This window comes from Condylura cristata, unplaced genomic scaffold (assembly GCF_000260355.1).
Source record: "Condylura cristata isolate star-nosed mole 26May11 unplaced genomic scaffold, ConCri1.0 scaffold00023, whole genome shotgun sequence".
Lineage (NCBI taxonomy): Eukaryota > Metazoa > Chordata > Mammalia > Eulipotyphla > Talpidae > Condylura > Condylura cristata.
This window is the reverse complement of record NW_004567124.1, coordinates 8,978,839-9,003,579: the sequence shown is the minus strand read 5'-3', so window position 1 is coordinate 9,003,579 and position 24,741 is coordinate 8,978,839. Positions and strand designations below refer to the sequence as shown.

Genomic DNA, 24,741 nt, shown 5'->3' with positions numbered 1-24,741 from the left:
TTGTGACTGTGGCATGGAATGCTGCTGTGAGTTTCTTTGCTTGTTCTCTGTGGCTTCCTCTCTGAGACCAGTAGGATGTCCATGTCGGCAAGAGTCAGGGCAGTCCTTCACAATCCTGTGTCCCCCTCACCCAAGGCCACTCAGTGGAAAGCCTGCAGATGGGAAAGGAGGAAGGCAACAGCTGCAAACCACATTTTAGTTTGGATCCCCTTCCTGGTTCTAGCAGCTGGGTTGCTGCCAACCCTGTGTGATTACATGAGCTGCCTGCAGCCTGTCCACCTAAATCTGTGTGCAGCTCCTGAAGCTACATTAAAATTAAGGGCACTGTGTGCCCAGCCTGGATTTCATTCTTTGTGAAATCAACCTCTTTTTAGAAATAATCCGAATTTTCTTGTGTTTTGTAAGGACTAGAAGGTATTTTTGCAGTGTCATATCCCCCTCCTCAGACACCCACACAGATTCCTGGTGCCTTACCTCCTCTTGGGAGGAAGTTGGAGGTTTGCTGTGACCTTCACAGTAGAATGGTTTATGATCTGCACATGGGGTTGAGGGGAGACAGGGATTTTTGCCTTTTCTCTGAGAAGAAATGTGTCTGCTTTTGGAGTTGATGATGTTTTTTGAGTTCCTCAGATTTGTGTTCAGTGATGAGTTAACCACTCTGCCTTGGGCTAGTTGCAAAATGGGGATGGTGGTAGTAATGATGATACCAATACTTGGGAGATGCTCTAAAAATTAATGGACAGGATTAGCAAGTATTTAGCACTCCTACCTTGTGTTAGGTGTTTGTAACTTGGACACACATATACGGATGTACTCCATGTGTACTGATTTGTATGTATAAATTGCTGAGAATAGCAGTTCAAGCATTGCTAGGTCCTAGCAGATATTATTTGAAGGGTTTTTTCCCCTGACAATAATACAAATACATGTTTTTTAAAGAGAATTTTGAGAATAAGGATAAGCACAAAAATATAACACAAATTATTTGAGAGTATCATCACCATTTTTTCATGTTATGAAATTAAAATTTTGTAATTGAAATTTTAAAAATTTTTAATTATTAAAATTTGTTTTCTGTGGAGTTATGCTTATGACAGCTTTTTCTTTTTATGATCTGTTGTGAATAATTTATTCCTGGAGGCCCAGTTATTTTTCTATAATTGATTTTTAATGGTTGAAAAGTAGTCTGTTACTTGGATATACTATAGTTTTATAATCCTCCAGTGCTGAAAAGTTTGGTTCTTTTTAGCTCTGGTTGAATCTTCTTGTTACATAATCCTTATTGCACATTTATATTTTCTTTTAGAGTAAGTTTTTAAAAACAAGCAATATCAAAAGTAGTAACATTTTTAAAGCTTTGGGTCAATACTGACTCATTTTCTGTGCCATTTTAAATTCCCATTAATAGTAATCCCCTTCACGTCTTCAATTTTGAGTATTTAAGAAACTCTTTGCAACTTCATATAAGTGAACATTTATGTAATTGTTTATTGTTCACTTTATATTTTATAATTATACATTATATTCATGTTCTTTGCTAACACATTTTGTGTAATGGCAACACTTTACGTAAGCACTATATGAGATTTTAAACTATCATTTTTATAAATATTCCCCATTCATTTTTAAATTTTGTTCATGGTGATTCTCTCCTACATCTCTTTCTTTTTTAAAAATGCATCAAAGTTCATATATTTTGTAGTTAGAGCTACTATTGTTTTCCTTACTATTATTTCCAAAAAATAACTATTTTGTTATTTTGATGTTTTAATAAAAAGTCATTTCCCATGCAGGAATCACCAAAATATTAATCTGTGAGTTTCTTATAAAGTACTAATCTCTCTTGAGTTTGTTTTGGAATGAGTGTGAGGTAGAAATTCATTATTTTTAATGGGAATGATTGCTTTTTAAAAAATATTTATTTATTTATTTATGCATACAAGAACTGGGCTATAGACCAGAGATGTGAGTGGGAAGCAGAATAGGCAGATCTACTGAACTACACTGTTGAGGCAAGCAGTAGGCTACACAGGAGAGGTCTGCTGCACCATGTGAGTCACCTCTCTGACCAGGGATCTAATTCATGTCCCAGCCGTTGGGAATAGCTTGATAGTGGTGAGATTTAACCCCTGTGCCACCTGGGAGGCCTGATTGCTATTTCTTTCAAAAGTTAAAAAGAATGAAATATTTGAAAGAGTTGCTGGATGTGCAAAAAGCCAAAACAAAGAAAGAAAGAAAAATCCAAATGGACATATATTTCAGGTAAAAAGAAAGGTCTCCTTGTAATAAGAAGACTAATTTAGCAGTTTTAGTTAATTATAAATAGCTGAGGTACTATCTTTAAATTCCATATAACCTCTTTTGTTATTCACTGAGTTGGATACTGAGGTAGGGTTATTTAGGATTCACAATAGTGGGAACTAACTACTTTTTTGGGGGGGAAGGGCTGTGGAATGTCTTCTGTGTTCTGTCCCTTCTTTCTATGGCAGTCTGTTTTAGGAACAATCTGACCTCCTGAACAGCACCTCTCCAGAAAGCATACCTTTGTGGATCTTTCCAGTCTTCTGGTGTCTGCATTTTAGCTCCCACCACTTTCATTTAATGGGTTATTCACCTTGTTTCAAAAATCTTGTTTTTCCAATAATCCTGACTACATTGAAATTCAGTGTATGTAGTTGGCCACAGAAAAAGCATTGCAAATTCAGTAGTTACTTGGCAAAGTCAGATGTATTCAAGAAGATGACTGACTGTTGGTGCCTCCTGTTTCAGGAGAAGATGAAAGGCAAAAACAAGCTGGTGCCTCGCCTGCTGGGGATCACCAAGGACTCGGTGATGCGTGTGGATGAGAAGACCAAGGAAGTGCTACAGGAGTGGCCACTCACCACAGTCAAGCGCTGGGCAGCTTCACCCAAGAGCTTCACACTGGTAGGAACCTGAGGACAACAGGCGGCCACATGGCCCTGGGTGACAGTGTGGCACAGGCGAGAGAGTGTGGGTCCTTTGTGTATCCCTGGCAGAGTGGAGAGGGGACACTGGTGGAAGTCCTTGCAGGGAGAGGGCTAGTCCAGAAGGGAGAGAGATGTCAGCAAGATGGGTTTCATTCATTCCAGAGGAAGAGCACTTTCTATTTGTTGCTCTAAGTCAGTTTATCTCAGTTCCTTCACTACAGAGACACTCACAGGTGAGTCTCCATCTTCTGTATCTCTGAAGATACCCCTAGAGTACCCTAAAAGGAAACTCTGTAATGTTCTGATACCCACACAAAAACTCTTGTTTGATCTCTGGTTGTTAGAGAAGTTCCTAGGAATCATGACATTTTGCTGAGGGCTGCAAAGAGAGTATAGTGTATACAGGAAAACAGTGCAAGCTTTGTGGTAGTATTTGAAACCACTGTGTCATTTCTTCCTTGTGACCTAGCTCAATTTTCTTCTCCCTCTGAGTTTTAATTTCCTCATTTGAAAAATGGTAATAATAATACTATTGCACAGAATTGCAGCAATTAAGTGAGATGAATATGATAAAATGCTGAGTGTAAAATACATGCAAAATATGGAGAATGTGTTCATTCCAAGCCTTCAGACCTCTGAGTTCCTCCTGCCAACCTCAGTATTTGCTCTTAATAGAGTATAACTGTGTAACTATATGTGGCAGTTTTTTATTTGTAGTTTATTCATTATATCATCCTTCATTTTGTACAGTGTATGTTTCCTGTGAAATTCCCACCACCTACTCACCCGTGCTCCATCACCGAGTCCCTTGTGCTCTTCCCACCCCTGTCCTGATCCTTTTCCTTCTTTGTTTCCTACAGAATGTCTCTGATCTATAGTTGCCTGGTGATTTTGATTTTTACTTTATTATAGTTACTTTTTTTTCTGATTCCTTTTTTAGTCTTCTCTACATTCCTCCTATAAGTGAGACCATTCAATATATTTTTTTTTTCCCCTGGCTTATTTCTCTGAGCATAATCCCTTCCAGCTCCAGCATGTTGCTGCAAAGGGCATGAGTTTATCCTTTTTGGTTGCTGAGTAATATTCCATTGTGTAAATATATGACATCTTCTTGATCCAGTCATCTACTTTTGGGCATCTGGGTTGCTTCCATAGCTTATCTATTGCAAATTGTGCTGCAGTAAACAGAGGGGTGTAGGTGTCCTTTCGAATTAATACTTTTGTGTCCTTTGGGTTAGATTCCTGGGAGTGGAACTGCTGGATCAGATGGAAGTTCCATTTTTAGTAGTTTGATGACCCTCTACACAGCTCTCCATAGTGGTTGGACCAGTTTGCATTCCCACCGGCAGTGTAGGAGAGTTCCTTTTTCTTGTGGCAGTTGCTTTGTACAGCATGTTAAACAGTTAGGGAAAAAAAATGCATTGAAATTTCTTCATATCTCCTGAGGTTTTATTATTCTTCAACATTAGTGACACTAGACATATTGGCTTGTTTCTAGGCAAGATAGGACATCAGAATAAATAGGTACGAAAGAGACCTTGGAGGGAGTAATTTGCTGTCTGATGAAATGGTTGATTGATAGACATATCAGTTGGAATAAGTCTTCAGAAAACATACATTTCTGCTTCCTGTAATTAGTTACCTCTATACCTGAATGAACCTTTTAAAAAATGGATGTTTAGAGGACTAAGTCCTTGTCTTTTAGTATAGAAATTTGTGGATAATATCAAAAATAGAAAAGTAACTATAAACATATTGATTAGAAATACTGAAAGAAATGACTTCAAGGAGTGAAAGTATTTGCCTTGGGGAGGGGTGTAAAGTGAAAGTGAGGATGGGTTGGGCAGAAAACAACTGTTTTGTTGTATCCCTGTTTAGTACTATTGCTCTTTTAAAAGTAGATCCAGTATTCTATGTTAAAACCAAACAAAAGAATAAAAAAGTAGTTTAAAAAATAGGTGGAAGGAATTAGAAATCTGAAGCCGGAGAATGAATATTAGTATTTTATTAAACTATAAAGTTGGACTAAAGCTTATAATAGTTCTTTCCTTCCTACTTCTAGCCTTTATTTAATTTCCAAATGTTTGGAGATTTTGCACTGTTTTTCCCTTGATTTTATTATGCCAAATAGCATACTGTGTGTACTTTCAATTATTTTGTGATTTCAAGATTTGCTTTATAGTCGAGGATATGATCATTCTTGAAGAATGTTCCATGAATGCTTGGGAAAAAATGTGTATTTTTCTATAGAGTGACATATTCTGTAATTGCCAGCTAGAGCCTGTTAGTTGATGGTAGTGTTCTAATATTCTTTATTCTTGTTAATTTTATATTCAATAACCTATCACTTCCTGACATGAAGGTTCCTAGTAATAATTGTGGATTTTTCTGTTTTCTTCTTTCATCTCTATCAATTTTTACTTCCTGTGTTTTGACTGTTGTCTGGTTCCTTTACATTTAACATTCCTTTCTTTATGGGTTTTTTTTTTTTCTTTTAAGATTTATTTATTTATTCATACAGAGCTGGGGTACAGGCCAGAGATGCGGAGGGTGAAAGGATTCACCAGGGACAGAGTGGGGAGCAGAACAGGCAGATCAACGAAGTACACTGCTGAGGGGAGCAGCGGGCGGGTCAGGAGAGGTCTGCCACGCCATGTGGATCTCCTCCAGGGCAGGCGGGATCGAACTCATGCGGAAGTGGCTTAATCTTCTTAGTGCAGTGCTTTAACCCGCTGTGCCACCAGGGAGGGCCCCTTTCTTTATGTTTTAATGGAGAAACTGTTTTATCACTAAGTCCTTCTGTTCCTAGTGGATTTTCTTGCCCTGAAATTTAGTGTAATTTTCAACTAATAGTTACTCATTTTTGTTATATCTTTTTCCATCTTCCTACTTTCCACCTAACTCTTTTGTTACATTTAGTTCTATTTTTATCATATATCCTTTTTAACCATTTTTGTTTGTTTCAGAAGAATTTTTAATTGTTGAAGCATTTTTTGGTGAATGCTACTTTAAAATTCTTTCAGATAATTCTAACATCTGATTCATCTCATTATTGGTATCAAATGATTATCTTTCCCTATTCATATTGTAATTGTCCTGATTCTTGATGTGAATAGTGATTTTTCAGTTATATCCTGAAAATTTTGGCTATGTGCTGGTTATTACTTTTCATAATATTTCAGTTTTCTGTTCAGGTTTAGTGTATAGTGTTCTGGGTACTGTTGTGAACTTTGATTGTAATAAGAGTTAATTTTCTGGGTCTTTGCAATGCTGTTCTGGCCTACTTTGTTCTTATGACATTGTTGGGGTTCTTATTTAAACCCTGTTGGTGCTGTCTGTGAGAGAAGAGGCACTTGCATGGACCACCAGCTATTGATGGGTGACTTTGTTGGGGGAGTCAGAGGCCACTTGGTAGAGTGCCAGGGGCACGGTGCTTCATTGGCCATCTCTATAAAAGTGTCAGCCCACTATAAAAGTGTTCAGCAGGGACAGGAACGGCTCAGGTTTTCACTGCCCTGAAACAACAGCCCAGGTTTTGGAGCTGAATTTGGGGTTCCAACTAGTTTTCTGTTGGGTGTTCCCTTTCCTGACAGAGGAGAATGGTCTTTTCAGGAACTGCCTGTTGGAGGTACCAAGTTTCAAGTCTATGCAGCACCCACCCTGGGAAGGGGAGAGGGTGGATAATTGGCTATGGAAAAACAAAACAAAACAAAGATTCACCAGTGGTTCCTTGAGTACTGGTAAAAGGGATCTTGCGGAACTAGACGAATCACCTTGCCAACTTTTGAACTCTCTAACCATTGTTTGCTGAACAACTTTTAGGGTGTTCCGTTGTATTTAGAGGTGAGTCTGTGCCATCTTGTTCCAAAACTGAACTTCTTAGCCTTTAAAAATGTTGCAGTAGCAATATACTTTTTTAATGTTTTTTGCCTCCAGGATTTTGGAGAATATCAGGAAAGCTACTATTCCGTACAAACAACCGAAGGAGAGCAGATATCTCAGCTGATTGCAGGCTACATTGATATCATCCTCAAAAAGGTATTTCATTTTATTGCATTTCTTTATTAAAGACTTGGTTTAGATGGGAGCCTGCACTTGAAATGCTTGACTTACTGATTTAATCTTTGATGTTAAGATTGCTCGAGTGTGTGGTATTTGACCTCACCATCCTATAAGGGTGTCTGATTTTGCTGCAGCTTCTATCACTGACTGCCAGGTAATGAACAGTAGTGCTTCACTTAGCTAATGAGTGAGCCAAGTTAACCCCTCAGCATCTTACTTTTGAGGAAACATAACCATGTTATGTTTCCCAGTCTCTGTAGAAATCCAGATTGAGTGGTCTGCAAATGTTCTTTGGGTTTTTCATGTTTTGGGTTTTTGTTGTTGTTTTTTTCACAATTAATTTTTTTTTACTATAATAAATACTGTTACACGTAAAACAATTTAACTAAGACTTCAAGATACAGCCCACTCATGTAACCAAGTTCTACTAGAATATTAGTATCTGTATCTTAATTTTTTAACTATATAAAATGAAGTATAAAAATTACAGGTGTGAACATCTGTATATTAGATGTACTTTTATTATCATTGCTTTTACTTACTCATTACTTATTAAATTTAAGGGATTTTGAGTAAATCTCAATATTACTGCTGTGTGGCTGCTTTCAAAAGGTGTTTTAAAAAACTTTTATGTTTACCTGCTGGCTTTCATTTTTTTTTTTTTTTGGTTTGGTTTGCTTGTTTTTGTTTTGTTTTACTTCTAGAAACAAAGTAAAGATAGATTTGGACTAGAAGGTGATGAGGAGTCAACTATGTTAGAAGAGTCTGTTTCCCCCAAAAAGTAAGTATTATTAAGAGCATGGGGGTATCAACTTCTTGCTACATGGGCAGGGTTTCTCCTGCCAGCCCTGGAACCTGTAACCCAGAAGTCACTCACCTGGAAGAAATGATAATACATGCTACAGAAGAGTCTTGCTTCTCAAAGTGTCCCCAGGTCATTAGGTCAGCATTCAAGATGTTTGAGCATTTCTGGGAGACCTTAATACAATGTGGTTTTTAACTTAATTTTGAAGGTAGATGTCCTATTTTGCATTTCTGATTTAAATCTTCATAAACTGTATTATTTTCATCAGAAGTCTGCTGAGTGAGCTCCTCTTTGATTCTGTACCCTTTGGGGAGGGATTTAGCCAGTGGAGGAGCTTGTATTTATGGAGTGCTGGCTGCATGTCACTCTTGATACATGTGTCATGAGGCATTAGAGGGAAGTGGTTAGAAACATGGACTCTGCAGCCAGACTTACTGGATTTAAATGCGGGGTCTGTTTTTTAATGAGCAGCCTTGGAGGCAGACATAATGAATTTTTTCTGCCTCCTTGATCTCTTCTATAAAATGGGAATAATGATAGTGCCATTTTTAAAGTTTTATTTTGATGATTGAGTTACTAATAAAGTACATAAAACTATACCTGGCACATAATTGTTTGCTGTCATATTCATCATCATTTTAAATTTTGAACAATTTTAGTTCAGTTCCATTTTATGTACATGATGAAGCTGAGATCTGTTGAACTTGAGTAACAGCCAATAAGTGACACTCTTGGGAAACCTGTGCAGTTACAAAGAGCACTGTAATAATAACTATTCTTATCCTAACTTCACTGTGTATATCCAACATACTGTGTCATTTGGTTACAACTAGCAAGTTGTAGACCTAATAACATTATCTCCCACTAATGAATGAAAAACTTGAAGCTCAGAGAAATTGTAATGAACTCAAGTGGCAGAGCCAGGACTCAGATTCAGACCTCATGATGTTTCCTATAGTACACAACGAGGAAGTTCTACCATATTCTAGCATTTTTGAGCTTGTTTAGTCATAGTAATTGTTTCTCTAACGTTTCCACTCTTCCAGCACTTCTTCACAATTTGCATCATATTCACCTTGAAGGTATCTTTCCATTTGTCTCCTATTAGTACACAAGTTGGAGCCATACCTGATGTGCATTGCGAGTACTTGCTACCCTCTGGCAAACACCTTAAGTCCTTGAGATTGTTAATGACCATTAGATGGAAATTTGTGAACTGCTGGCAGAGTGAGCTGTTCACATCAGAGGACTCTGCTGTACTTATCCTTTCCCAAGGAGCAGCTAAGTGAGAACTGAGGAAGTTCCCTGCCTGGGGCCCTGTAACCCTATCCCACTTCTCCAGCATCCTAGTGAGATCTCATCAAGGCAAGCAGGTGAAAAAGTCCAGTAGGTCCCTATCACCAGGCTTACTGTTTCTTCCTAGATCAAACTTTGCCTGAGATTTTAGAATACAGCTGACCTCTTACTGGAACCCCACATCCATGTTCCCTAGTGTTAACCCTTGGTTAGACATTGTTTTGCCATAGATTTATGATACTTGCTGCTTGAATTCTAGCATGGCTTGTGAGCTTTTCTCTGGGCAGTATGGCAGCTGGTCTGTGATGGTTCAAGAACCATAAAACAGAGTCCCCTGACCCTTCATGCAGGTGCCCCCCAATCCTGCCACCTGTCATATAGCTTGTGTACACACAGATTCCCCCAGACTCTCCCTTCAGGTCTGTCCACTGGGTCACTGCTCTGCCACCCTCAGACTTCTTTATTTGTACTTATCATTCATTCTAAAGCATATCAAGGATTAAAAACAAAAAAAAGGATCATTTTTTTTTTTACTAGATGCCCTAGGAGTCTTCCTGGACTCAAGTTGGAACAGTCTGGGAGAGGTGCCAAGTATGTCACATCATCAAACCTCCAGAGGCATTTTAAACATCCCCAGTGATCAGTGGGCGTGGATCTGGAGAGGGGAAGCAATGCTGAGGGAGATTTTCTTTAAGTTCACATCATTGCCCCTTCCAGACTACAATAAGTGACCTAGAGTTGAACTGGCACAGAGTAAATTGTCATTGAATTAATACTATTTCAAATAATCCACCTTGTATCCAAGTCATTCATTTAGGCCTAGAACTTTGTCACAGGACTACCTGTATGCATGTTTTTAAAGGACAGCCAATTAATTACATATTACCTTGAACTTACTAAATAGATAAATCAGTTGTGACCATTCACACTATTGATTGTATTAAAGGAATCATCACAGGGTTCTTATGAGTATTTTAGTGCTACTTCTTCATTCAGAATTTTGTCAGCATAAGCCTCTCTCAATATGGCCTCTGTAGCATAAAGCAGCTAATATTTGCGACACTTAAGGTATCATACCATTATATTCCTCATCAGTGACCAAACCACACCTGTACCCCCAGGTCCACCATCTTGCAGCAGCAGTTCAATCGGACAGGGAAGGTGGAGCATGGCTCAGTGGCACTGCCCGCCGTCATGCGCTCCGGCTCCAGCGGGCCTGAGACCTTCAACGTTGGCAGCATGCCATCACCGCAGCAGCAGGTCATGGTCGGGCAGATGCACCGTGGTCACATGCCCCCACTGGTGAGGCTTCCTGTGAACCTACTCTTTGTGTCATCATGCTGCCTCTTGTGTGCAGGGAGGGGCACTGGCCATGGAGAGAGGTTGTGTGTGCCATCTGGACTCTCCCTGTTCCCATCTGAACTGTGGCTCTGCAGCTGTGCAGTCCCAATGCCTGACTCCCAGCTTGCCTTTTTTTAATTGGATGGCTTTCATAAAGCTCTGTCTGGGATCATAGCTCTCCATGAGGCTGGAAGAGAACCATTGACCTCTCCAGGTGACTAGTGATAGAGCGATACAAATCTGCTCCCCTGCCTGAGCAACATCAGGCTGATTAACTTACATACCCGTTGGTGAGTCTTAGAAACAGATCAGGTCAATAATGATCCACACACTTCCCCCACATGGATCATTGGTTCTTTCCACCTGACTTGGTGCCTCTCTCAGGCCTACACAGGAATCCCAGGCTATAAGGTAGGCATGAATTGGTTGAAGCCTTAAGAGCCTGAGAGCTCAAAAATAATTTGACTTTAAAGTGTTAACTGTAGGTTTGGGAAGAATCCTTCCACATGGGTCAAGAAGAGTTATGCTCTATTGTGCACTTGTTTCTTTTTTTTTTTTTAAAGATTTATTTATTTGTACATACAGAACTGGGGTACAGGCCAGAGGCTCAGGGGCGGCGAGAGGCTTCACCAGAGACAGAGTGGGGAGCAGAACAGGCAGATCTATGAAGTACACTGCTGAGGGGAGCAGCGGGCGGGTCAGGAGAGGTCTGCCACGCCATGTGGTCACCTCCGGGGTGGGCGGGGATCGAACTCATGTGGAAGTGGCTTTAGCTTCTCAGTGCAGTGCTTTAACCCGCTGAGCCACCAGGGAGGGCCTCTTTCTTTTTTTCTTTTCTTTTTTTTTTTTTTATTGTGCACTTGTTTCTTATGCACGAGGCCTTTTGTCTTCACTACTGAAGGATTGGTCCTCTTAGCTCCCTTACAAAAACTCTTTCTGAGTTTTCTTGTCAGCTCATTAAGCTCTTCACACTCTGCTGATTACAACTCCCTGCAAACACCCATCTTGAGTATTCTATTAATACACCACTGTATCTATTCCTGGCCGCCAGGTTGAAATGGGAAGTGGTTGAGGCAGTGGTCGAGATGTAGCCTGTCTTAAGCCAGAGAGATATTTGTTCCTGGTTTGTCTTAAAAAGGGTATGTCAGTGCCAAGAGTGTGGTATGACTGCCTTGTGTTCATCTGCCTTTGCAGACCTCAGCCCAGCAGGCCCTCATGGGTACCATCAACACGAGCATGCATGCTGTCCAGCAGGCCCAGGATGACCTCAGTGAGCTTGACTCGCTGCCACCTCTTGGCCAGGATATGGTAAATATTGTTGTAATCTTCATTTTGTCTTGGCAGAAAACAGGGTTATTACTGTGGCTGGTTTGAGCTTGGTAAAGGGGAAACCCTGGTGTTTCAAGACGTTCTTTGCTTCCAGGTTATGGCAATAGGAGGAAAGAATCATAGGGTGCTGCTGTAAGGCAACACCTTATAAGAGCTAAAAATTTGAACAGATACCTGTACTCAAGTCTCAACTCCACCACCTAGTGGCTGTGTGGATCCACACCTTACTCTCTCCAAGCCTTGATTTTGTCGTTTATGAGTAGAGTGGTTTGAAGACCTGACTTAATTACATATAGGCTGCCTGACACATGGGAGACTGATGTGATTTTCAGTGCTTCTCAGACTTGAGCATGCATCAGAGTCACCTGAGTGCTTGCTAAAACAAAGGTTGCTGGGCCCCTCTCCCATTTTATCTTACTCATTAGATTGGTGGCCTGAGAATTTACATTTTAAGAAGTTTTCAGGTGATAGAGCTGCTGTGTCTGTACACCTTACTTTGAGAACCACTAGGTTAGTCGTCCTCCTGAGATTCCCAGCAGAACATGTTAACTAGCTGCCTTGCTGTACCTGTACTGCTGCTGTATGCAATCAGTCATTTAACCCCTTGATACTCAAACTGTGATGTAGACCAGCAGCATTGACAACACTTGATCTTATAAGATCTTGTAAGAGGTGCAGAATTTTAGACTTTATCCCAACCTACCTAATCAATCTGCTTCTTAGCCAGATTCCCAGCTGTTTGTGTGCGTATTTGTAGCACAGTTCTAAAATATTTGAATTTCACATTCTGACATCACCAACTTTCAGAGAATTAGTATGCAAAAAATATTAGTTTAGACACATCATGATCCTCGGTTAATACTTTGGGGTGTTTAGAGGAAGCAAATCAGCACCTGTGGTATATTAACTACATCTTTGCTTCCATAGGTGATAAATTATTATCTTTATGTATATTAGCACCTATATTAATATATATTACCACATATATTAGAATATACCATGTTATGATGTTACTGTATGATAGGTTATAGGTAATACAGTCCTTATATGGTAACATAGGTTATATACTGAGGGTCATCATAATCATTGTAAATGATCTTTTATTAAAGTCCAGAAATGCCAGGAAATAATTTTTTTGTTTTGTTTTGTTTAAAATGAACATAAAATCTAAGCTGGAAAAGTTTCTAAGAACTATTGAATTCTTACAGGAGAAGAAATGTAAGGTATAACTCCTGGGTGTGGTTTTCCCAAGGCCCTGTCAGTTGCTAGTGTTGCATCCAGATCAGGAGTCTTGATACCACCCCTGCATCCACAAAAGCCTGCCACAAAAGGTGTCACATCTTCATGACACTCCTGTTGTTATAAGAAATACTCCCTGTGCTGACTCAAAACACTCATGCACTGAAATATCTGCATCCTAACCCCTACCTCTTAAAAACAAGCTGAAAATTAGCGTTAGTTGCTTATGAGGCATTGTTTATGAGTCAAATGTATTATGAGACATTCATTTTCCTCATCTTATTTTGGTTAAATTTACCTAAAGCCACATTGGATTTATCTCTTTAAGATCTTTAAAAAAAAAAAAAAAAGAAAAAATAGTCAATGTAAGAAACATTGAGGCATTCTGTACCCATGAACGAGCCTGAAGTCTGGTCATGATGCTGTGTGTGATGATTTAAGGGCTCTGTTGGTGGAGGCCCAGCAAGAAACATGTAGCCAAAAGGCTGGTCTAACTTCCTGGTGCAATTTCTGGTTTCCTGGGTAATTCTGTGCAGTAATTGTGTCATGCAGTTGTCTGGTTTTGCAGGCGTCTAGGGTATGGGTTCAGAATAAAGTTGACGAATCCAAACACGAAATCCATTCTCAAGTGGATGCCATCACAGCTGGAACAGCTTCAGTTGTTAACCTCACGGCTGGTAAGTCCCCAAGGGATTTGTGGTATATTGTGGTTTTTCTTGGAAAAAAAAAAGAAAAGAAAAATTCTTATTCTTTGATTGAAATAACAGATTTTCATTTTATTAGAGGATCGTTTATTTTTAGGTACTGTGAGTACTTCAGGCATTTTCTCTCACTGACCCAGGAGAAATGTGAGGGAACAGCTCATTCCTTTTTGCCTATATCATGCATTATGATTAAAAAGCTCTTACTTGACTCTTCTTATTGTACATCATTATACTGGGTGTTCCTCAAGGTATAGCAAAGCTAGTCTTTTCCTTCTGAGAGCTTATAGTCTGGAAATGGCTTAGAGTGAATGGACCATCCTGTGTACCTTCTGCCTCATCCAGCACTTGTCTCTTCTGACATCACATGACTCCCAGCCTCACTTAGTTAAGTAAGGGCCAGGAAGTGCCATGGCTTCCCTGTGAAGTGTCAGTGTTTTAGTAGCAAAGTTAACCTCCTTCGACCACTGAGCCCACGGCCTCAGTATTTCAGTGTGTGTGGCATCAGGGTGAAAGGGCCTTTGATTAACAGCACCTTAGAGAGACAGAGTCGTCCCTCTCATTGTGGTCATGCAGCATCTCGTGTCTGAACCCTGCAAGATGGTGGTTGATGAACTACTGCCAGTGTACCAACCTACCTCCTGCTCACCTGGACTCTCCTCAACCTTCCCCACCATCCACTGAAGGTGTTGGTCCTTCTCTCCCCAAGGTGATCCTGCAGACACTGACTACACAGCTGTAGGATGTGCAATCACCACCATTTCTTCTAATCTGACGGAGATGTCCAAGGGTGTGAAGCTTTTGGCGGCCCTCATGGATGATGAGGTGGGGAGTGGGGAGGACTTACTCAGAGCAGCAAGGACCCTCGCCGGGGCCGTGTCTGACTTGCTGAAAGCCGTGCAGCCTACTTCTGGAGAGGTGAGCTCTTGGGGTAAGCTGTTACTTAAGTTCTGATGAGGAAGGTGCCACGTCAGGGTGCGAAGACGCTCTTGGTTCCTGAGCTGTACCTTGCATCATGAGGAGGCCTGTTACCACACTGTAAGCTTTTGAGTTGTTGAACTGGGTACAGACAGTACGGTTTTACCTCTGGGACTGGGTGAATTCTTACTTGGTAACCTCCCTTTTCCCAGCAAAGGTACTTGACTAGAGGTACGCTCAGAAACTAAAACACATTGCACCCTAATTTCCCTAAAGTCCGTGTCACTTCCCACAGGCTGAATGAGTTGCAGCTTGATCAGTACAGCTGGCTTAGAGACAAGGAGCATTTCCTTGTACAAATTTATGTATGTTTACATCTCCTGCCTCACGATCTGAGACTCATGTAGAGGCAGGAGAAACCAGGACCATAGGACTCCTCTGCGTGCACTGCTCTGTCTGATGGTGCTGTTGAGGATATGCGTTCTCTTTACAACCTATACGTTTGCATTGTTCACAGCCTCGACAGACAGTATTGACCGCCGCTGGGAGCATTGGACAGGCCAGTGGGGATCTTCTGAGACATATTGGAGAGAATGAGACTGATGAGCGATTCCAAGTAAGTTGTTTACAGGCCACAATCTTGGGAGAGATTCTGAGTGATGCTCTTCTAAACCAGGAGACAGTCATGAAAAGCCAAACTCTGTTGATTAAACTCTGTTGATTAAAATTGAGGGAGATAATCTTAGAAGTGAGGTCTCTTTGTGTTGAATTGGGGGAAAAAATTGTTTTCATTAAAAAACTTATTTCACATAGATCATGTGTGTTCTTATGCTGTGAATTCCTTAAACACAAAGGAAAAGAACCTGTCTGGACCCTCCTATATCTACCACTCTACTTTCACAATGATCAACTCCTGAGCAGTCCTGGGGGAGTGGGGGGGCAGTTTTTAGTTGCATCATTCTTGAACCCACATGTGAGAGGGAAGCATGCACTCCTGTCCACTGCATTCACACACAGTGCAGGCTCTCCTTAGTATTCCCAGGGGGGTCTTTGTATATCTGAGCCAAGCCACAAGATTGGTGAAGTCTTTGTCACCCTTCTTTTGTAATACCAAGGTCAGGTGCTATTTGTCCTCCGATGAACAGCTGTGGCCTCTGTTTGCAGCTGGCTTGATGTGCTGCCAGCCAAGACATGATCTCAACTTGTCTGCTTCCATTCCCAGCTGCCACAGATGGAGGTGAGAGGCCTGCTGCTGGGAATGTCAGGATAAGATGATCTTCTATTCCCATATACTTATGGGCAGCTCTTCTTATGCTGCATCTTAAAACTTGATTTTATAAGTAATAGAAATACATTCTAATTAAACTGTTTAGTGTTACCATTTGGGGCCAGATTCTCTGGAAGATGATCTTATCCAGTTCCTGTGTCAAGCTCACTGGGAATTCCATATTCCAAATTCCGAATGAAAATATCATTTAGCTTTCCTCTAGCTTTCAAGTTTCTTGCTTCATGGGTGGCAGTTTTTGCATGATCTATTATCAAGAACTGCTAAATTTCATCAACCAGTTCGTGTCAGTTATACTATGACCATGTATGTGTATTGATAACAGAAATATGTACCTACATCCACAGAGGTATTTTGTTTTTCTCCACATGCCTGAGGTGCTGAGGGGCCACCATAGGCTGCAATATAATAAGTCATTCAGTGTTTGTGTCGTGAAGGAGGGTAAGACTCTTGATGGGTGGTAAGAGTATTCCTGGAAGCCATTTCTATGCTGGGCTGGTCAGTAATAATTTAACTAAAACCAGAATTAACTGCAGACTACATAAATATATCCCACTAAGTCCAAGCTAATTGTGTCGCCATCCTGACTTCCGTTTAGACAGCTCCCCCAAACTGTGCCCTCATATTGGCCTTTGCTATTCAGAGTAAGCAGTTCTTTGGAGGAGAACCCTGCTTAGGGGTTGGGCAAATAAGACTCAGCTGGTTTACTCGACTCAAATCTCAAGTGGCCAACTTGCTTTCCTCAAAATATTATTGTTTTCCCCAGTGAGAAGACTGAGGGCAAAGTTACAGTCCTCTAAGTCGTCTCATATGTCTCTGTGTTTTGAAATACTTTTCCTTTTTGTCTTCTGACAAACTGTTTTCATCTTGTGTAAATGCAAAACTTGCCTCCTGGTGTTTGTTTCTGTTCAGATGTGCTAGGGAAGTGGGCTCACATTCAGGGCGGGTTCGTTTGTGAGGACTCCCTTACTGTGAAAGGCCTGGCTTGGATTTTCCATTTTTGTAAGGTCTCTGGGTAAACACCAAAGCAGTAAAGTGATCTTTCAACCTTCTCCGGTTAAGGAGAGCCCTTGGCTTACTGACAGTGGATTTCTTACTGTTTTTCTGGTTCTTGAGATCCTGTCTCAGAACTTTTCTTGGGTTTACAATGTAGTGCATGTTCCCAGAGTTAACAAAGGTTTATTTTTCACAGGCTACATAATAGTGGTCTTGTTGAAAACTTTGACAAAGGCCTTGTCAGCAACTATTGCTGTAGTATCATGTTCTTTTTCTAACTGTATTTGTTTTTTGGACAAAATTAATAGGAGGAACAGAATTTCTTTAACCAAGTGTAGACAAAGTCCTTTAGAATAATGAGTCTGCACGACTAAATCCTGGTCCCAGTGTTAAAAGATGGATTTAGGTCCCCCGAGGACCCACTTTGGAAAGCTGATTTTGAAAATCCTATAAATAATTTGTGACATTCAAGTTGGGTTTTCACGAAGCCTGGAGATTGTGTCTGAGAACTGTAACTGTAGAGGTTGCATTGTGAGCAATTTTTACAAGTTATGTGAACAGACAAGTCCCAGACCCATTCTGAAGGGATCTTCAACTCCTGGTACCATGTGCTTTGGTTTTCCTAGTAAGCATCAAAGAGCTTAAAAAAGGCTCGACTAAATCATCCTTTTTAAGACTGCTGCATTTTTGTTCAGGGTTTGTAATTCGTCTGGAGAACATCAAGTCTTTTGCTCTGTACAAAACTGTATTAGTCTGAATACTCTTTCTAATACATTGTCCTATAAAATATCTTGTTGTAAAGACTCTGTGGGTGCCCTTTGCATTCAGAATCAAAAGCGCTTTTCATTATCTGATGAATTAATAAAGGCTACTGACCGCATTTCCTCTGGGAGAAAGCCTTGACATGTTGGTTCAAAATAAAAATGGCTCATATGTTTGGGAAGGCATTTCCAAGCCAAACAAACTACCTTCAGTGTTAAAAGCCATGAAGTAAATGAAATGTGACTGGTTATTCTTCAGGTCCCACAGGTGGACGGCAAAATCCGGTGGCTAAATCAGAGGATCCTCCATCCTGCAGCGGAATGCCTTTTCATTGAGTTGAAACATAAACTAATCTTTAAAGGCTCAGAGCTCCTTGCATCATCAATGAGGTTGCCTTGTAGCTACTTTATTTATGTAGTTCCGCTTTTCATCATAATTCCATCCCTCTCCAGAAGGTGACAGAGCACTGAGAATAACTACATTCAGAGCACTCCTCCTCTCCTAAGCTAGTGTTGTCTGTGCATGTCCAATGTTGCCCTCTGGAGGCTGTGATGTGGCTGAATTGCTGGTGATAACTTGGAACTGTGTGCAAAGTAGAAATCCAAAAGAAAAAGATTCAAGTTACTGTGGGCATGGTGTTTCAAGAGACCATGGAGTAGATCCTTCCTGCAAAACATGGTACTCGTGGCCTGTGGATATGTTCTCTGCTTCTGTTCATCACATCGAGCACCTATTCAGCAGACCATATAAAAAAAGACTATCAGTGTTGGCTGAGTGCATGAATGTGAATCAGCAGTTAAGAAAAAAACACTGCCCTCTAATTAATCTTTTAGATTTAAAAACATGTTGCTTAATGGATGTACAGAAGATTGGGTTATTTAGGATGCAACTCTCTTTCTTTCATTGCTGCTAAGGGTAAATTGACATTTCAGGAAAATAAACGGAGGAAATGTTATTCACAAGTAACGAAGGGAAAAGGTCAAAAGGAATTTTAATAAAAGATTTAAGTGGACACTACATTTTATTGTCAGTTCATAAAGGATAAGGAGTAAAAAATAATAACTAACTTTTTTATTTCCTTCTCTTAGGATGTTTTAATGAGTTTGGCCAAAGCGGTTGCCAATGCTGCTGCCATGTTGGTACTAAAGGCAAAGAATGTGGCCCAGGTGGCTGAAGACACAGTCCTGCAGAATAGGGTGATTGCTGCTGCCACCCAGTGTGCCCTCTCCACCTCCCAGCTCGTGGCATGTGCCAAGGTGAGCCAGCTGGGGCCCCTGTCCTTCCTACGCTTTACGCTTCCAGACGTGTGGGGCTGTAGAGTCAAAATGTGTTAAAATTCTGGTGCTTTGTTTGGGTGATATGATAAGAATTTTAATATAAACTTGCCAATTTTACCTTTACCTTTTGTTCTTTGCCCAAGTCCTCAGGCAACAGTACTTTTCTGTTTCTAATTGCCAGTTTTATATGCAAATTCCGATGTCTCTCATCGGACACTGTATCTTTTACTTATACCTGTGTACAAATGGTTCTTGCTTGTGCTGTACAGCATTATAAGTGGGTTCAGAAATTATCAGCATTTATGGGGTCATGTGTATACACTCTGTGTTACCCTTCAGCTCATTAAACACTATCATCTCTAGTGAATGAAAGGAGCCTGAGGTCCTTAGGTGTTAAGAAGTAGCTTTCAGCCACAGAAGTAGCATATGGCAGAACTTCAGTTGTGGTAAAGTCTGTCTGACTTTAAACTCCCTTTCCACTCTACCACATATGTATTGACTGAGCTGGTGCATTAAAGGATGAGAGGTGCCCTTTTCTCCACCGCATGACCTGGTTCATATGGGCACTTCCTCCCTGATGTGGTATTTGCAACATTTGATGGTATCCTTGGTGGCCTCTTTCCTGCTTTCTTTCCCCACCACATTAGTATCCACAGATAACTGACAGACTCTACCTGTTCTTAAGAGCATTGTGAGGCAGAGTTCCAGGTGTCTCTGGCAGAAAAAATACAATTCCTTTAGGTAGTCTTATCCCAACTCAGAAGATGCAATTCAGTGGTTCCAGATGGAGGAGGGATAATTGATCAATGTAGTTTTCAGTAGCACAGACGGTCATGTATCTGTTATGAAGATTTAAATCAGCAGGACATCTAAAGTTACAGAGATGAAATTGCACAGTAAAGTATGAGAAAGCTCAACAGTGGTTTCGTTGATCCCAAAAGTAAGGAACTGTCAGAGCTTAGAAGGGACTTGGTGAAAATGCCAGTGTGCCTGAGGAACCAAGAAGTGCCCTACAGTGCTTAGGATCACTTCTATCTTGCTGCAGGTGGTGAGCCCCACCATCAGCTCCCCCGTGTGCCAGGAGCAGCTCATTGAAGCGGGAAAACTCGTGGACCGCTCAGTGGAAAACTGTGTCCGGGCCTGCCAGTCAGCCACTGACGACAGTGAACTCCTGAAGCAGGTCAGCGCAGCAGCCAGCGTGGTCAGCCAGGCCCTACACGATCTCCTGCAGCACGTGCGGCAGTTTGCCAGCCGAGGCGAGCCCATCGGCCGCTACGACCAGGCCACCGACACCATCATGTGTGTCACCGAGAGTATCTTCAGCTCCATGGGTGATGCTGGTGAGGGCCTGGGCTGTGGATGGGTGGGTTGGTTTGGGGTTCCCTGCAGTGCTGATTGTAAGAAAGGTGATGGCTGGGCCCTCCATAGTGGCACAACAGGTTAGGATGCAGCACTGCAAGCTGGCTGCAGCACTTCAGTGTGAGTTCTATCCCCACCCTGGAGTTGACCCACATGGTGCAGCAGACCTCTCCTGTCTTACCCACTGCTCCCCTTAAGCAGTGTACTTTGTTGATCTGCCTGTTCTGCTCCCCAATCTGTCTCTGGTGAATCCTCTCACTGCCCCTGCTCCTCTAACCTGTACCCCAGTTCTGTATGTATAAATTTAAAAAAAAAAATCTTAAAAAAAAGAAAGGAGGTAGCTACCTCAGGCAGAGACCTCACTCAAGCTGGGAAAGAGGTCCAAGACTCTTCACATGCCCATTCTTGGCTTACAGACTTAAAGTGAACTAGACATTTTTATTGTTTACATTCACAGTAAATCCCTTTGGTTCAAACAATGTCCATGTTACTATGCCATGAACATGGTATATAATAAAGTCACAGGAGGACACAAGAATGATGGAAAGAAGAGGTTGGGTATGCTTACAGGTCCCAGAGAGGGCTCACTGCCTGCCTCATAGGATACAACCAAGCATCAGGTTTTGGTCAGTGGCAGAAGATAGGATTGAGAGAAGAGCTTAGCCATCACCTTTACTGGGATTTCCATAGGAAAGATAGAACAAGACAGGGTACGCAGTGGAATAGCTAGTTGGAAGAACTTCAGCAGGCTTTATACTATAAGGGGATATCTAGTTGCCTGATCCTGGCCCTGAAGTGATGGAGGCAGAGAAGTGTTGGTCGCTAGGGTGGTAGGGGCCAGGCAGGAGGTTGGGAGGGTGGTTATCCTGCTACCATACTTCTGGCTGGAACCTTTACTATCTCCAAGAATTGGCAAGCCTTGGAAGAGGCAATCTCTCTCCAAATATAAAGATTTTTTTTAAGATGTTAAAACATTATGATAATGGAATAAAAGACACCTTTTCAATCTGTTAGTTTAAACTTGTTTCCACAGGCCCAACCCATTACTATCTTATCCTATCAAAATCTCTAGAATTGACCATTTAATCAGTGTCCAGAAATTTTATATCTTCACACAGTCATGTATGTATATGCATGGATAACATCCTTTCTTTTTATGTAAATGGACCTGTGTTACATATTCTCATTTGCAACCTTTTTTACCTAATGTATGTTAGAGGCGTTTTTGCTGTCAACCTTTATCTTTTTAACGGTATCCTATTGATATATCATAATTTACATAACTGGTTATCTTTTAATGGAGTTATTGGTGGTTTGCAAGCATTTTCACTTGTTTGTTTTGCTTTTACAAATATAACACTGTAATAAGAATTGTTACTAAAAAAAAGTATCTTGGTTTACTTTTGTGGATCTGTGTAGGATAAATTACTACTAGTTGAATATCTGGAACAATAGATATGTCCATTTTGTATTTTAATGTATCTATTTAGTTTCTTTCTAGAAGATTCTGTAACTTGACCCCCTGCCAGTAGTTTGTGGAGGTCTTCTTTCCAATTTTCTTGTAGGAAAATTGACTTGAGTTTTTCTATATCCATGTTAAAGTATTTAGGACAGTATTTAAAATGCACCATACATTTGGATTTGTTTTTGAATGAGCCTTGTATTTTGGAATAATTTAATATTTATAGAAGTTGTAGAAGGGTACCATATACCCTTCCCACTTTCCCCTCTTTTTAACATCTTCCCTAAATTGTGCACATCTGTCAGAATTAGCATTGGTATGTTACTCTTGTCTAAAGTACAGATATTATTCAGATTTCATCAGTTTTCTATTAATGTCCTTTTACTATCCTAGTATCTGGAATGGAGTAGCTTGAATTTGGCTCATTTTGACTTTTATAAGAGCTTTTCCTTCCCCCCTAAATGTTACAGTGCTTTAGCATTCTTCTCAAATGAGCCTTGGGAGAGCATGAAGTCCCATACATTTGAGTAGTTTTAATGTTGACTGTTATACCCCTCCCACTTCTAAAAGCAAGTTGAAATGTATTTTCAATGAAATCACAGGTACAGTAAAACCACACAATTACTAAAAACAAGATCTGTACCAGTACTGAGAAGAAAAGAGTGAGCAAAGAGAAAATTGATTGGAAAAAACTGAGCCAACTCAAATAATTGCATTTGAGCGTGGTTCTGGGGTTTGTGCTTCTATCAGCAAGAGCCAAATGACACAATGTAGTGGGTTATGTGATACTACTCATCTGGTATTAGTTAGCATACAAACTAATCCAGATTTTAAAAATAACATTTTCTGTGCTCATTACTTAAAAAGTTTATTATAGGGGCTTGGGCATAAGTGATTTTTGAAGTGAGATTAGTAATATTTTCTAAATAAGTATTCAAAATAAATCTTCGTAACTTTGTTCCCTGCCCTCTCTCCAGAGCCCCGCTTTAGCTATTTCATATTTACCCCCTCAAAATTAAAAATTGAGCTGGGAAGTGTTTGGGCAACTACAGGGAACATTTTCAGTTCTGGGTCTGATGCAGCTATGTTGTTTAGGAATGCAACATGAAGGCTCCTTCTGTCTGGCAGAGGACTAGCGAAGTCTCTGTACCTCCCCTCAAAGTCCCACTTGAGCTTAGCACACAGACAGACCTGTTGTCATCCCCACCCTCTAGGTGAAATGGTGCGCCAAGCCCGGGTCCTGGCCCAGGCCACCTCAGACCTCGTCAACGCCATGCGGTCAGATGCAGAGGCAGAAATTGACATGGAGAATTCAAAGAAGCTCTTAGCAGCAGCAAAACTCTTGGCTGACTCCACAGCTCGCATGGTGGAAGCTGCAAAGGTATGACATTGCAATTGTCTGACTAAAAAGCAAAATTTTTATGAATTAGGCTTTGGAGCTACCTTCAAGATTAAGAACAGTCAGCTGAGTTTGCATTTTCATTTGTTGAAAACCTTTATAACTGTATGACATTGAACCTGTTCAAGTGGGAAAGGAGAAAGGTATGGAACATCTGAAAGAAATCCTTAAGAAAAGTGGTGCTGACTCAGCCATTGACAACAAAGTCTCTACTTAGTGGGTGCACTTTCTGTTGGGTTGTCATAAATTACTGACAGTGGTGATTAATTTAAACTTGAAATCTTCAACAGAAAATTCACATACCCCTGTTTTCTTCTCTTAACCTTAATGTTACCATGCCCTCTATTTGACTTCTCCACTAAACTATCATGCTTTTGCACAGTAGAATGCTTCCTGCTCCACCGTTCTTCGAGTCCCAGTAGACTTTTAAATATTAAACATTTGAATAAAGCATTAAGGATCAGTTTTGTGTTTTTGACAGCAAAGCTATCAAAAAACAAAAAAAAAGAACAGTGATTCTTAATTCAAGACTGTTTCAGAGCCCCCTGTGAAGCATGTTTAAGTATACAAGCCTCAGGCCCACCCCAAAAGCTGAATCATAAGGTGCATTGCTGGTGGGACTGTGTGTATATGTAAAAAAACTTCCACAGGACCACTATGGAAAATTGTTTGGAGGTTCCTCAAACTGCTAAACATGGAGCTTCCCTATGACCCAGCAATCCCACTCCTAGGTATCTACCCAAAAGACACAAAAACACTGATTCAAAAAGATAACTGCACCCCCGTGTTTATTGCTGCTTTATTTACAATTGGAAAAACATGGAAGCAGCCCAAATGCCCAAAAGTAGATGACTGGATTAAAAAGATTTGGTACATATATACAATGGAATATTACTCAGCAACCAAAAAAGAGAAACACATGTCTTTTGCAGCAACTTGGATGGAGCTGGAAAAGATCATGCTTAGTGAGATAAGCCAGAAAGAGAAAGAAAAATACTGGATGGTTTCACTCATAGCAGGAGTATAACGGCCAGGCAAGAAAATAACAAAAATAATGAACAACCTTATACCAGAGACATTTTGCAGGGGTGGAGTGGGGAATGGGATCAAAAACGGGGGGGGGGGAGGGAAGTGCACGGGATTATGGTGATGGCACATGGGTGACTTGGTGATGGGAAACCCGCGGGGATTACAATTGAGATGGGAAAAAAAAATGTACAAAATGATGTAAAAATAAACTGTTATATAAAAAGAAAACTTCCACAGGAAATTCTTGTACCTAGCTCTGAGCAAGAGCGATTATAAGTAGGTATGTGCAGCTTATCATTCAGCTAGCCTATATATCTTCAACAAGTGATATAAAATGTAGTTGAGTAAAATAGTCATATTCAACTTCATAACCCCAATATCACATATTTATATATTTCTTTGTATATTAGTTTCATTAAACATCCCTCTATCTTATGCTATCTCTACCCTCCATTGGAATTGTGTGTCTCAACCCTGACTGAATTTCTTCACTTAAAATGTATGTGACATCCAGTGAACCATGCACACTTTCC

The 24,741-nt window shown here is 40.6% G+C and overlaps 1 protein-coding gene across 1 annotated transcript in view; it reads left to right on the top strand.

The window, feature by feature from the left end:
* The window catches only part of TLN2 (talin 2), a 403,979-nt gene that overhangs the window by 256,632 nt on the left and 122,606 nt on the right, over nt 1-24,741 (top strand). The window contains exons 12-22 of the mRNA XM_004687721.2: nt 2,770-2,925; nt 6,885-6,986; nt 7,715-7,791; nt 10,233-10,413; nt 11,647-11,760; nt 13,589-13,697; nt 14,431-14,639; nt 15,157-15,255; nt 18,771-18,938; nt 20,005-20,299; nt 22,995-23,161. Coding sequence (XP_004687778.1) covers nt 2,770-2,925; nt 6,885-6,986; nt 7,715-7,791; nt 10,233-10,413; nt 11,647-11,760; nt 13,589-13,697; nt 14,431-14,639; nt 15,157-15,255; nt 18,771-18,938; nt 20,005-20,299; nt 22,995-23,161 — 1,677 coding nt within the window. The remainder of the gene's footprint in view (nt 1-2,769; nt 2,926-6,884; nt 6,987-7,714; nt 7,792-10,232; nt 10,414-11,646; nt 11,761-13,588; nt 13,698-14,430; nt 14,640-15,156; nt 15,256-18,770; nt 18,939-20,004; nt 20,300-22,994; nt 23,162-24,741) is intronic.